General features: G+C 42.7%; 1 protein-coding gene across 1 annotated transcript; it reads right to left on the minus strand.

Annotated features, from left to right (window-relative positions):
* Positions 1-334: 334 nt before the first annotated feature.
* grhl3 (grainyhead-like transcription factor 3) lies at positions 335-9,794 on the minus strand. The gene is made up of 15 exons (XM_006798508.3): positions 9,659-9,794; positions 7,865-8,033; positions 7,687-7,745; positions 6,601-6,865; positions 6,247-6,486; positions 5,454-5,565; positions 5,233-5,327; positions 4,576-4,734; positions 4,411-4,480; positions 4,181-4,302; positions 3,291-3,316; positions 3,082-3,167; positions 2,890-2,975; positions 2,615-2,679; positions 335-1,305 (listed from the first exon to the last, which is right to left on the minus strand). Exons 1-15 carry the CDS (start codon positions 9,673-9,675, stop codon positions 1,188-1,190), a joined length of 1,689 nt encoding a protein of 562 aa, XP_006798571.1. The 5' UTR covers positions 9,676-9,794; the 3' UTR covers positions 335-1,187.
* Positions 9,795-11,953: the final 2,159 nt, after the last annotated feature.

Here is an 11,953-nt window from a genome sequence, read left to right on the forward strand (position 1 = left end):
CACACACACACACACACACACACACACACACACACACCTATTTAACATTTAGACTTTCAGAATATGAGAGGACCAATCTCAGGCACAGATCAGTTTCATGCTTTTGTTTGATGTGTAGAGAGAGCAATCAGCTCTTGCTGAATTTTCCAATATGCACTTAATCTCCTAGGCTAATTGTAATTATTCACACCTCCTCTACACAAGTGGTATCTTTTGTTTTTCCCACTGCTAATTTATCTCTTTTTTTATTTCAGTCAGAGCTGTAAAAACAGAAACAGACCCCAAACCTCTTATGCATTTTCTTTATTTTCATACAAAAGGGCCAATGCTTGACCAATATAACCTGTAAAATTATGAAATAACGCAGGGATACATGCACGCTTTGAAATGATGCATAATGTTTAAAGAAACAAACAAGTTTTTACACATGCATATACATGCACACAGTGAAAGTCCTCTGGCTGGGATGAGGGTGTTTTTGAAGTGTTTCCAAAAAAAAAAATCTGTGGTTTCACCATACAGTCAGGAAATGTCCACAATTTAGGGGCTAAATGATGACCAATACTAACTCATGTGTGGTTTTATGGGTGGAAATGTCTGACTTTAGGTTCTGAATCCAACCCAGTGTTGGGTGATCTCGGTTGTGAAACTAACAAGAACCTAGAGGAGGATACTTTTGGCAGTAAAAAAAAATAGTGACAGCAGACTGAGAGTAAGAAAAAAAAACGCACCATTGGGTTTTTATAGAAGAAATGATGAGTACATTGCAAGCAGCAAGAATAGTAACCTATAAAAATGCTAAAAAAAAATGCTGTGCACAAATCATGCACAGAGCTCTTTCAATAAAAATGAAATACATAGCAGTTTATGGAAACTGGTATTCTATATGTACACAGATAGCTCATACAACACTGTCTTATTAAAACCTATTTACATTAAATACATAAAGGGCCGCTGAGCATTATTGCTCTGACGTTAACACAATCACAAGAACGGGGGAGAAGAATGATATGTACAACATTTTAGGCAGAAGTAAAAAACTGGGGTGCTGCTTTCACTTCAGTTTTCTTCTCGCTTTTTGGCAGTCCACATCCTACATTCTGTCTGCTCTGGCAGTGCTTTAAGAAATTGATCAAACTGGCATCTTTATTTCTTCATCCTTCAGCAGAGTGGGTGGCTGATTCTTCTCATACTTCAACAAGGGTAACCTGGAACTGACCGTTGCCCAACTCGGAAACCTCGATGAGGAATGCCGACTGGTTGGTGTAGTGTTGGATGATGTTGTCATCCATGTTGACAAAGATCCTGTTGGGGAGACAAACAAAAAGACAGGGTTACTCCAGGGACTGTGGAGAAACAAGGTGCAAAACCATTAACCTATTTAGAAAAAATCATATTCGTCTCTAAAACTGCGGTGTTCAAACAGCCTAATAATGTGTTCAGTGTACTCAACCTTTCACCCTGGTGTGACACAAACAGGTTGCCAGGGTTAAAGACAACATGTCTTTTGTTTGGAGGAAGATCTCAAGTGAAAGACATAGAGGCGGTATATCTCCTGCATCAGTAGGAGTTAAAAATCAGGTCACCCTGTTCTTCCGCCTCCTCCTCCTCTGCAGCACTAACACTAGCCTTTAAGGCTGTAATGACTGAACTAACCACCGGCCCATGCATTCTGCCTGCAGGGACAGGATTGATTGAAGACAAGAGCAATAGACAGGGAGGGAACTGCAGGGAGAATGTAACCCAACCTGTTAGTTTAGCTGCTCCCCCTGCGGTGATTGCTTCCAGCAAGCAGCAGGAAAATTACCCAAAGGTGTTTCAGCTACTGACAGTAAGTCTCAAAACGAAAAAGCACAGACTATCAACAGTTTGTCAGCCACACAGAAATTCTGCTAATTATTCTTTCGCGGCTAGTTGTAAACCCTTCCTATCTAAAATAAAGAGCATCCGTATTCACCGTGGAAAAAGCGCAGCTACCTGTGTGACCTTTCGCCATTGAGCTGAAAGACGCATGACAATTGTAAACCTGACAGACAGCCTTCAGCTAGCGAGTGGAAACATCCAAAGCCTTTATCATATCAGGAATTTCGTCTTTCAATGCTGCTTTCTGATGTTCCAAAGAGATAATGTTATGAAAACATAAATAAGTGCAGCCATTGCCAGTGACTCACCAGCAGGACTTAAAAAATCTTTTCATCTTCTTTCAGTCATATAGTTTTCCTTTAGAAGAGCTGCAATTAAAACATTCCAGGGCCGAGCCAACTAACCTACCCGCCCGGTTTATCAACAAGCGCTTCCTTAAGGGAAGATAAGATTAAAACAACAAAATAAGCCCCAAATCAATGCAAATCATGGCGACAGGTGCACTTGGTCTGACATCTGTCTGCAACACAGGAGCCTGTCTGAGATATCACAGGGTGAGAGGTAGGGTATCAGCAACCACGGAAAGGTTGGAGGGCCAAGACAACCATTCACTTTCACAGCTATGGTTAATTCCTCAAAAAATGTTTGGATTGGAAAAGAAAGCTTCTTAGTGCCACCAATAATCTCAGTTGTTTTTGGTAATTTGTAAAATCACAGTGCAATAGTCATAACAAAAGAACAGGACGCTCACCCTCTCTTGCATTTTTTGTAGATTTTCCCGATGGTTTCTTTTTGCAGGCCGTACTTTTCTGAAATCTGAGGAAAGTAAAGGAACGAGAAGACTGTTAGCATGATCTGATGAAAGAAATATGATATTTACTTTTGGCAAAAGATATGGTACAAATGTTCCGATGAATACAGAAGTAAACAGGTGAAGGTGCTTTTGATCCCCACCTCAGGGAACTCAAGTCAGAGGACTCTGGAATGTGTTTTTGTGTGTCTTTAAACCAATCATGTGATACTTACAGCTTCTCGCAAGCCCGACAGCGTTGGCGAGTTGAGCATGAGGGCATCAAACACCTCTTCAGAGTTTGTCCTCACGTACAGAAGAACTAATATAAACCAAGAAAAAAACATTTTTTAGCACCAAAGAGGACACTTTTTTTCAATTTTGATTTAACTTAGATTTTTTTATGAGACTTGCATGTTTCTATCTACCTCTCTGTGCATCTTCTTTGCGAGCTTGTTTGTTGGTTGGGGAGCTCGTCTGGTCTCTGTCTGGATACAGCCTCTTCAGAGAACTCCTGGAAGCGCAAATATTTGCATTAGACAAAAGCGGCCACTTAGCTTCTGTTTGAAAATGCTGACTGTGATGGCTAAATGTTATGTTTTTTTGTGCGTGTGTGTGTGTGCATAACTATGCTTACCTTTCTGCTTCGTCCATGGGAGTGGCCTATAGAGACAGGGAAACAGAGAGGAGACCAGAGATCTGATTAGACGCTTCTCTACTGATAAAGGCATTGCCTAATGTCCCCCCTTCCCAGAGCTGTCTATGCTTAACATTTTAAAAGAAAAGGAATGTTATCATCATTTTAGTGCTGCATTTCCCATAACCTCTAACGGAGCAGCGGAAGTGTGGACACTGATGGAGAGACACTGATAGCACCATCCTACGCTTAATCATACTGTTAAATCAAAGATATTTTCTGCTTTAGCTATGCAATACAAAACCGTGATGCATCACATTGTTAAGCAATTTTGCAACTCCCTGTTCTTTATTTTTCTTTTGTGTTAGCCACTGAAAATCAGGACTAGCTGTATATTGGACCTAACAGCAATGACATCTAACCCATGAACCCTCTTATTACTGATCCGAACATAATGCATGCTCCTCTAGGCTTCCTGGCGTGGGAAAATGGCCTGTCTGAACAGCACTCTCACCACACTACTAATGCAAGTGTATCTGAGTAGAAGAAACAGAGGATATGAGGGTGGTTTGCCGCATAAAAGGTGTGAGTGCTGTCTCACCAGGTGCGTGCATGCATGTGTTTCTGTGAAAGCGCTCATAGCTTAATCTCAGTGTCAGCAGCTGTAGCGGCTTGTACTTGTGTCTGGTTTCGACTCCAATTAGCTCATCGGATCTCAGGCCTGTGTTTCACCTCACTTTCTCTGGCACCACTATCCCCCCACCCTCCCACTTTTCCCACCGCATACTTTCCCACAGTTTTTTTTTCTCCCCTGCCTTGCTCGTGCCTGCCCTATTGCCTGCAAGGATATGGATGGGTGGGGGTAGCACTGTTGTTAAATGAGGACCTACCATGCGCTGTAAGCTGGACAGGTGTGTCTCTGGAATAAAGAGAACTGGCTGGGTGATGTGGTCATCCAGGGTCTGGAAGAAGGTGCACTCGTTGCCTATGGAGCTACTTACTAAAGATTTAGCTGCAAACAAAGGAGGACAATGAGGGATGTTAGATTGGACTTTCACAGATAGCATATCAAAAAAGGTCCTATAAAGGTTGTGCTGCCATTTCCAGTGCTAACTGTTACCATCATTAGTGTTCTTTCCTCGCCTCTTGGATCTCTTCCTCTCCTCGTCTCTCATCTTCCTCTCTGCACCCTGACGACACACAGTGACACAATTAGATAAGTCATTCTGACTCAATTAACGCATGTTTGCTCGTATAAGAAGATGAATGGAATAAAGCGAGTTACCTTATCACAGAAAATCTTGACCTGGAGAGCAGCTCTGTGTATCAGTTGGCCGTTTCCTGAGCTTAAGTCGTAAGTGTCGATCTGAAGGTTCAGGGGCAGGCCTTTCACTCCTTTCTGAGAGGAGAAATCTGTGCTCAGGGAATTGATCCCAATGTACACCTGGAGGAAAAGAAAAATGATTATTATATGTATACATCACTATGGTGTCAGGCAGCTTTTACTGATGTTTTTCATTTGTTGCTCATGTGTCCCAGTAGGATCATAATGACATGTTTCATAGACATATTTCTTTTTTTCTGGCCTTTAAATATTCTCCCTGTCATCATATATACTGGAGACAGTTCCCTGCCTTCCTGCTCCGTGCCGTTTGCAGTAGGTTCGCCCCACCTTTGGGCCACAGAGAAGCTCGCATAAGCTGTCGTGTCTTTAGCCGGTTGTTGTGACAAGAGCCTTAGGGCCAAACACATATCTGGGATTCCTCCACTCCCACCGCAGCCACTCCTTTTCTCCTTCACCTACCTGTTCTACCTTTCCACAATTTTCCTCGAAAACTTCCACCTGTTCTTTTACTTTCATAGAACTGGCCTTACAGTCAGAGGTGTCTGTGCATTCTTGTGTGATAGTGATGTGGGTGCATCTTTGTGCCGGTCTGTTTACCTTGGCCTCCTCGCTGGGGTTCCACACAAAAGAGAGAGCATTGAAGGCCACTTCTTCAACATTGCTAATGCCGCTGAACACTTCCTTGTAGTCCGCTGTTAAAAAACAAAGAGAAACGTTTTTTTAACAGCGGTATGAAAGGCACAACAGAAAGTGGAGTATTTTTTTTGTAACTTTTGTAGGTGTTGTGCACGGTGACTTTCCATGTGCAAAGAACATACCGATGTCAATGACCCTCTGCTTGACAGTTGGCTGGCGTCCGTGCCAGTGATTCCAGAAGCGCAGCTGCATTTCTGGGCTCTTGTCATTCTCAAACACGGCCATCACCACTGTCTGAAGTGGAGAAAGGAAGGTGACAAAAAGAGCAGGAAAATTAGATTCCTTTGTCTAGCTGGTACGTATTTCTTTACACCTGCACGCATATCTAAGAATTCTCCTTCATCGTGCGTCATCCATCACTCCAAATCCTTCCTTTCTCCCAAATTGTCACCAGTTATTTGTGTTGAGCTAGCATGTGTTTGTGTGTATTCTTATCCTCCGATTCGTTTGACAAAGAAAACGGCTGTAAACCGCACCACACCTTCCTCTCTCCTTGTCCACTCCTTTCTTGCTTTCTGTTCTGCTTGTGTCACATCAGACAAATGTAGATGAGGTGAGCTGTGCTGCGCTCTGGCCTCATTGCCCTGAGGTAGGAATAAATTATAAAGGGCAGGATGCTGTCATTTTAAATGCACCAACCTGGTGTGCAGGGTGTCAGCAGGGTATTAGTCATTAAAGGAACTGTCTCCAAGGGAGGGACAGATATTTGGGAAGGGTTGCCTTGTTGGCACGCAAAGAATTTGGGTGTTATTTGGCTTGATGGAAAAAACAAAATGCCCGAAGGGAAGGATGTAACAATAGTCATCTCTTTTTTTTTTTTTTACGTAAGACACACAGAAAACAAAACAAATCTTGGAGCATAACTTAGAACAAAAGCAGTCCTTGCTTTCCTGATGATGTGTCACGATGGCTCACCTTGACTTTGGTGGCAGTAATGCAGGTGCTGCTTTCCACCCCGTGGAGAGTGATGGGGTAGAATTGTCCCTTGTTCAGATACACCATGGGGAGCTCGCTGGGCTTGTGAGAAGAAGCTGCAGGAGCCCCGAGAGAAAACTGGAACTCACTCCTGGATCTCTCAGATGGGGAACTGGTGTAGGAGCGGGAGTAGACTGGGCTGGAATGGTTTTCAGGGAAGGGGTCGCTGTAGGGAAGATTCTGATAGCCACACAGAGATATATGGATTAGTGAAGGAAAAAAAGAAGCAGCACAGAGCTTTTAAAACTATATGGGAGACAGGGCTTTAACTTTAAATTATGGTACTAAGTTTACCTCAGTGCTGGGGTCAGGGAAAGCGGTGTTCTCTGGCCACTTTTGCAGCAATTCAAAAAAGTTGCTGAGCTCCTGTTTGTCATAAGTATTTTCCACAACACTGGTCAGCGAGGTGTATGTTTCTGAGGTGGCAGGAACAGAAATCTGTGGGATCTGCTTAGATCCCAAAACGTTGCTGGGCTGGATGGGAAGGTTCTCAGAGAGAATCTTCATGGCGATAGCGGACGTGTCCAGTGGAGAAATCTCATTGGTCTGGTGCAGATTCCTGGCAGGATGGGGAAGGTGGGGGGAAAAGATTAGCTATAACAGAAAATCCACCTTGTTGATGTCATCATGACTCAGGTAACAACACATCAAGGAAACAAACATAGTTGAAGTGACTGGCTATTGTGTGCCCTTAACCATTACAGAAGCTTAAAGGCTGCCAGAGTAAACGTACAACGGTCAGTAAAAGCACCTCTTGTGTCTCAACACACACACAGCTACTGCAAACTTGTAGAAAGGCCCGGTTTGACTCTGGGCGGGAACTGTTTGTCTCTTAATCCAGTTTTTTTCCCCTCTTCTCTGTGTTTGAGTTTCTCGGATAAAAATGTTTGAGGGAACAACACTGAGCCCCAACAGTGGCCTTTCTCACATACCTAGCAAGGAGTAGGAATATAAAGACCAAAATGAGAAAAAACAACTACCTGTCCTCCTGTTGTGAAATTCTTTAAGAAAGGCAGAGAGGATGATCTAGGAAGGGTAGATGAATGGAAGAGCTTGAGAGGAAGACAACAATCCCTCTGACTGTGTTTGACTAGAGGATTACCCACTCATCAGTTTACGGCCTCCTAAAGCCCTGCCTTTCTCTTTCTGTATTATTACTCGAATAACTTCAGTTCAGTGACAACTGATTGAGTATCTGAGTCATGCTACCTGTCACAGAAATGACAAAAAAAAAATGGACTGAAATAACAGTCAGAAGAGTGACATGACTATGATTATGAATGACTATAGATACATGGAAACAATGTCAGAGGCATGACTGGTTTGTGAAGCGTGAGTGAAAGTGTGTGTGTGGGAGCAGCTGCAGAAACTCTGTCTTACCTCTCGGGTACTTTGCACACATTGCCTGTGCGGCTGCAGGCGGCGTTCACTTTTGGGCTCTGGAAAAATAGGAAAAAGGGGGAAATGCGATAAGTGTCAGGAAATTTAAATGAATCTTTAGGTTTACTCAAGATGAGCTACTTTGGTTTAACACAACTAGTGCTTATACGTTATTTACCTTGCACTGTTCATAAAACATCGAGAGGGCTGTTAGCTCTTCGGGCAATCTGGATTTTGAGGGGTTCGGCTCAGTTATGGAGTTATCCAGATAAGACCAGGAGTCCATGGCGTAGTTTGAGTAATTGTTATAGCTGAAATTCTCACTCTGAAAGACCAGTCCCAGAGTCCTACAACAGGTCAGAAAGGGTTTAGATTAGCAGGGTGACTTGCAAATTAAAATATACACTGAAACAACTTTAAATATCAAAGTATAACTATTTAATAACAATAATAATAATGGATTGCATTTTTTTTAATATAGCACTTTTCGGCGCTTTTAGTTTTAAAGTCCTAATTAATAGCAGACCCACTATGTTTCCGATCACTTAGCCATCAGGATTTGACATTTACCAGGGCCCTGGAGCACTGCACATACTTGTCCTGTAGCCTGTAGGGTTTCGATTGCAAAACCACAGTGCTGAGTAACATCTCTCAGACGTAGTGGTGACAAAAAGGCTTAAAAAGCCAGGGGCCACCCATAAACATGCACACACATACACGCATAGAGTTTTTTGGTTTCCAGTGTTGTGAAAGAAAAAGAAACTACATTTGTGAATCCTATATAAACTCTCATATTTGCTCAGATCTTAAAAGAGATGACAAGATTTTCTTGCTCAGTAAACAGAAACCCACAGCTGTCACAGAGGTGAGCTCTGGTTTTTCATTTCACTTGGAAACACGCACACACACACACACACACACACACACACACACACACACACACACACACACACACAAAGAGCCTGGGGTTCTGGGGATTGTATTTGTTTGTAGAGACTCACATCAACACTGAATTGTTAACATCAGAACTGCCAGGATAAGCCCCCTTTGGAGTTCGTCTTAAATGACTAATGAACAAATAGCTGCAGTGTAACCTAGATAAACAGTTAATCAAATGTGATGACATGAGGCAAAGACCACAGGTGTGAACAGCCACAACAGAACTAACGCTTAGGGAGAAATCCCACAACTTCTCACACGCATTAGTGGACGAATGCTGATTAATGCAATTCAGCCCAGTATCTGTAAAGCTAAAAATACGAGCATGGAAAACTGCGTACCTCAAAATCTTTGGTTGCCAGATTAGAGCCTCAGTTTATACTAGTGTCCTTTTAAATTTTAGCTATGCCACAAATCCTTAAGCAAAGCCGGTACACCTGTTCAGAGGTGCACCTGCCTCACACTCAGCAGCAGCCTCCCAAAACAACAAACACAAGTTATTCTCTGCGTATTTCCCACAAAACAAGCCGACAGCACTGGTTTTAACTTTGGTCCATAGGTGGGGGTCGGGGGGGGGGGGGGGGGGGGGGTGTCTCGTGTCTTGGGTTTCACCATTATGTAATTCAATGCAACGCATGCTGTCATTACCCAACACCTCAAGAAGAGGTTCTTATTTTCTGTGCTCCTTTTGTGCTCTGTGGCCCCCTAGGTTAGTGACAGCGCAAGTAAAAGCAGACCCACTACAACAAAAAACGCCAACTTTGTGTGTGCCTATCACAGCTTGTGTGTGTGATAAATTTATCCATATCATTTTCTCCTGAAAAATGCTCCCTTTCACATGGGGTCCCATTGACAAAGAAGAACGGGGGATTCCAGGCTGGAATCTTAAATAACCCATTCACTGTGTTATACCAAGTCCAAACTAAAAATGTTTTTGTCTTGTGAAAAGACAAAAAAATACCTAATGGGAAAAAAAAACCTTGCAGTTACAATAGCTAAAAATCACCTAAAACAAAACCCTTGAAGAACTTACTCAGTCTCTTTGGTCATGTCTTCAGTCCAAGTCAGCTTGAATAGGCTCCTTTAATCTCCACTCTTCAGTTTTCGTAGGGGATCCTCTTCTTCTTCAGTCTAACAGGGAAGAGCTGTGAAACACAGATGAGTCAAGTGTTGTGATTCTCTCTGAAGAGGGCCCAGATTTATTTCATGCCCGGACAAAGTTTCCTCTCCCCTCTGATTGGCTGAGAGGTGTGGAACAGGTGTGTGATAGGACAGGTGTAGAGGGGAAGGTGTAGATCTCTTCCCAAATTGGAAAGAAACCATGAGTGTGAATGTGTAAGCCTGGAGTTCACTTTGCATGACAATCCAGGGCAGGAGAGCTTTGAATCTCATTAACATTTTGGATTAAAAAGAAAAGAAAAGGGGAGACTGGTGATCCCAGAGGTGTGAAATGTTTGGTAATGACTCTGAGAAAGGCAGCAGAGGTCAGGAACTCAGCTTTAAGATGTTAATAGTTTTTCAGTATCATTGCTCACTCTCACCCCTTCATTATTATTTCACTGAAAGGTTTTGGTTTCTTTACTTTTTAAAAGTTAGACAAGCTACATTGCATTTATAAATGCGTTACTGCCGAGAGCAGAAGAATCCTGAGATTTAAAACTTCAAAAAGAAATCTTTCATTCGTTACATGGATGGATGGATCGATGGATGGATGAATCGATGGATGGATGGATTAAAAAAATGCAATCACCTGAATGTATGAAATTGTAGAAACAGAACTATGTGCAGCATTCATAACTGTCTTATTACAGTATGGAGCATGTTTATCTGCAAAAATAAAAGAGATTTTACACTAATATTCTGTTGGACTCAGGACTGTCTGGGCAACTTTTTATGCTTTGCATTTGGAGGGAGGATCTACATCTGAAGAAAGAAACATGGAAATGATTAGAAAGAGCTTCTACTTTGGTTATAATCTCTTTCACAATAACCCTGTGCAAGAGTTTTTTAAGAGTAAGATGCAAACTCCCTAACCAAAGCTCACACATCGTGCTACCAGGAGTCATATAGGCGCTTGTCGTTAAGGGATTTTATCTGTAGCTCAGAATCTGCCGAGCCTTTTACGCGAACACACAGAGCGAAAGCTAGAAAAAGCAAGGATGATTATATGTACCTGTTTATCTGTTCATCCACGTGTGAGCCCCTCTTGTGGGACACCTGAGGGAATCTGGCGTGGTAACACACAAGGGTGCGTGCTGTGCAGTCTGCCCACACACTCATGCACACCCTCACTGGATAAGAAACACACGCATACATGCAGAAAGCCCTGAGGCATATTGGCTCTGAATCAAAAGAGAAAAAGAAAGAAGTCTGTGAGTATGACGCATCTTTTATTACTCCAAAGTAAATGTGACCTATGTGTCAGCCACATACAAAAAAAACTGTAATTTAAATGAAAGCCAGTTATAAAGTAATAATAAGGCATGAACATGGGGATAAGAAGTTTACAGACACGCCACGGTAACATGGAAGTGGATCTTTTCTCACAAAGCAATTATCAACTCTGCTCGTTGAAGGTGTGAACTATTTCTCCAAGTTTCTCTCTCTCACCCTGTCTTTCTTATGCTCTCTCTGTTTACCCTCGATTAGAGCTGCAAAATTAGCATATCAAAATGCTTGGCTCCTTTATCCTTGCCTTACTCTCACTCTGCCACTCTCACCTCTTCTTTCTGCCTTTTTATCTTATGTGTTTACCTGACATCAATCCTTCTGCCAATGCAGCGCCCTCCCACACCCACACACACCCCGGTGTTCAGCAAGTCTACTGAGCAATCAATCAATTTCCTGAATATCAGGCGTGATCATCTTTAGGAAAAAAAAGTGCATCTTTGTGCAAACTCTATTTGAAAGTAAGGTCTTCTGTTTATTGTTGGACTTCTTGCCAAATGTAGCAGTGCTCCCCAAACCCCCCGAAAGGTCTCTTCCAATCTGACAATCCAGGGAATTGGAAGATGGATGGCGGTGTCAAGATGTTCAAAGGCCTGCCTCGAAACTTATCCGTAGAGTAAGAAACCAACAAGCGCCGGGCTGTTTTGCTGTGCTGTGTGACAGCTTGTGTGGATGTGAATGCAAGCATGCAGCCATGCATGCTAGCACACAAACAGACGTCAGCACCAGCTCTACGCACCACTGCTGCTGAGAAGGATCATTCTCAACACCTCTCTCCCACCATAAATCTCTCTTTCTCCTTACCCAATCCCCTACTTACTCTTCCTTTCACCTCATGTTCCTACTTCTCCTTTCCCTTGTGACTGTTTGACCAGTGAGT

Source organism: Neolamprologus brichardi, chromosome 19 (assembly GCF_056152115.1).
Source record: "Neolamprologus brichardi isolate AB-2024 chromosome 19, ASM5615211v1, whole genome shotgun sequence".
NCBI lineage: Eukaryota > Metazoa > Chordata > Actinopteri > Cichliformes > Cichlidae > Neolamprologus > Neolamprologus brichardi.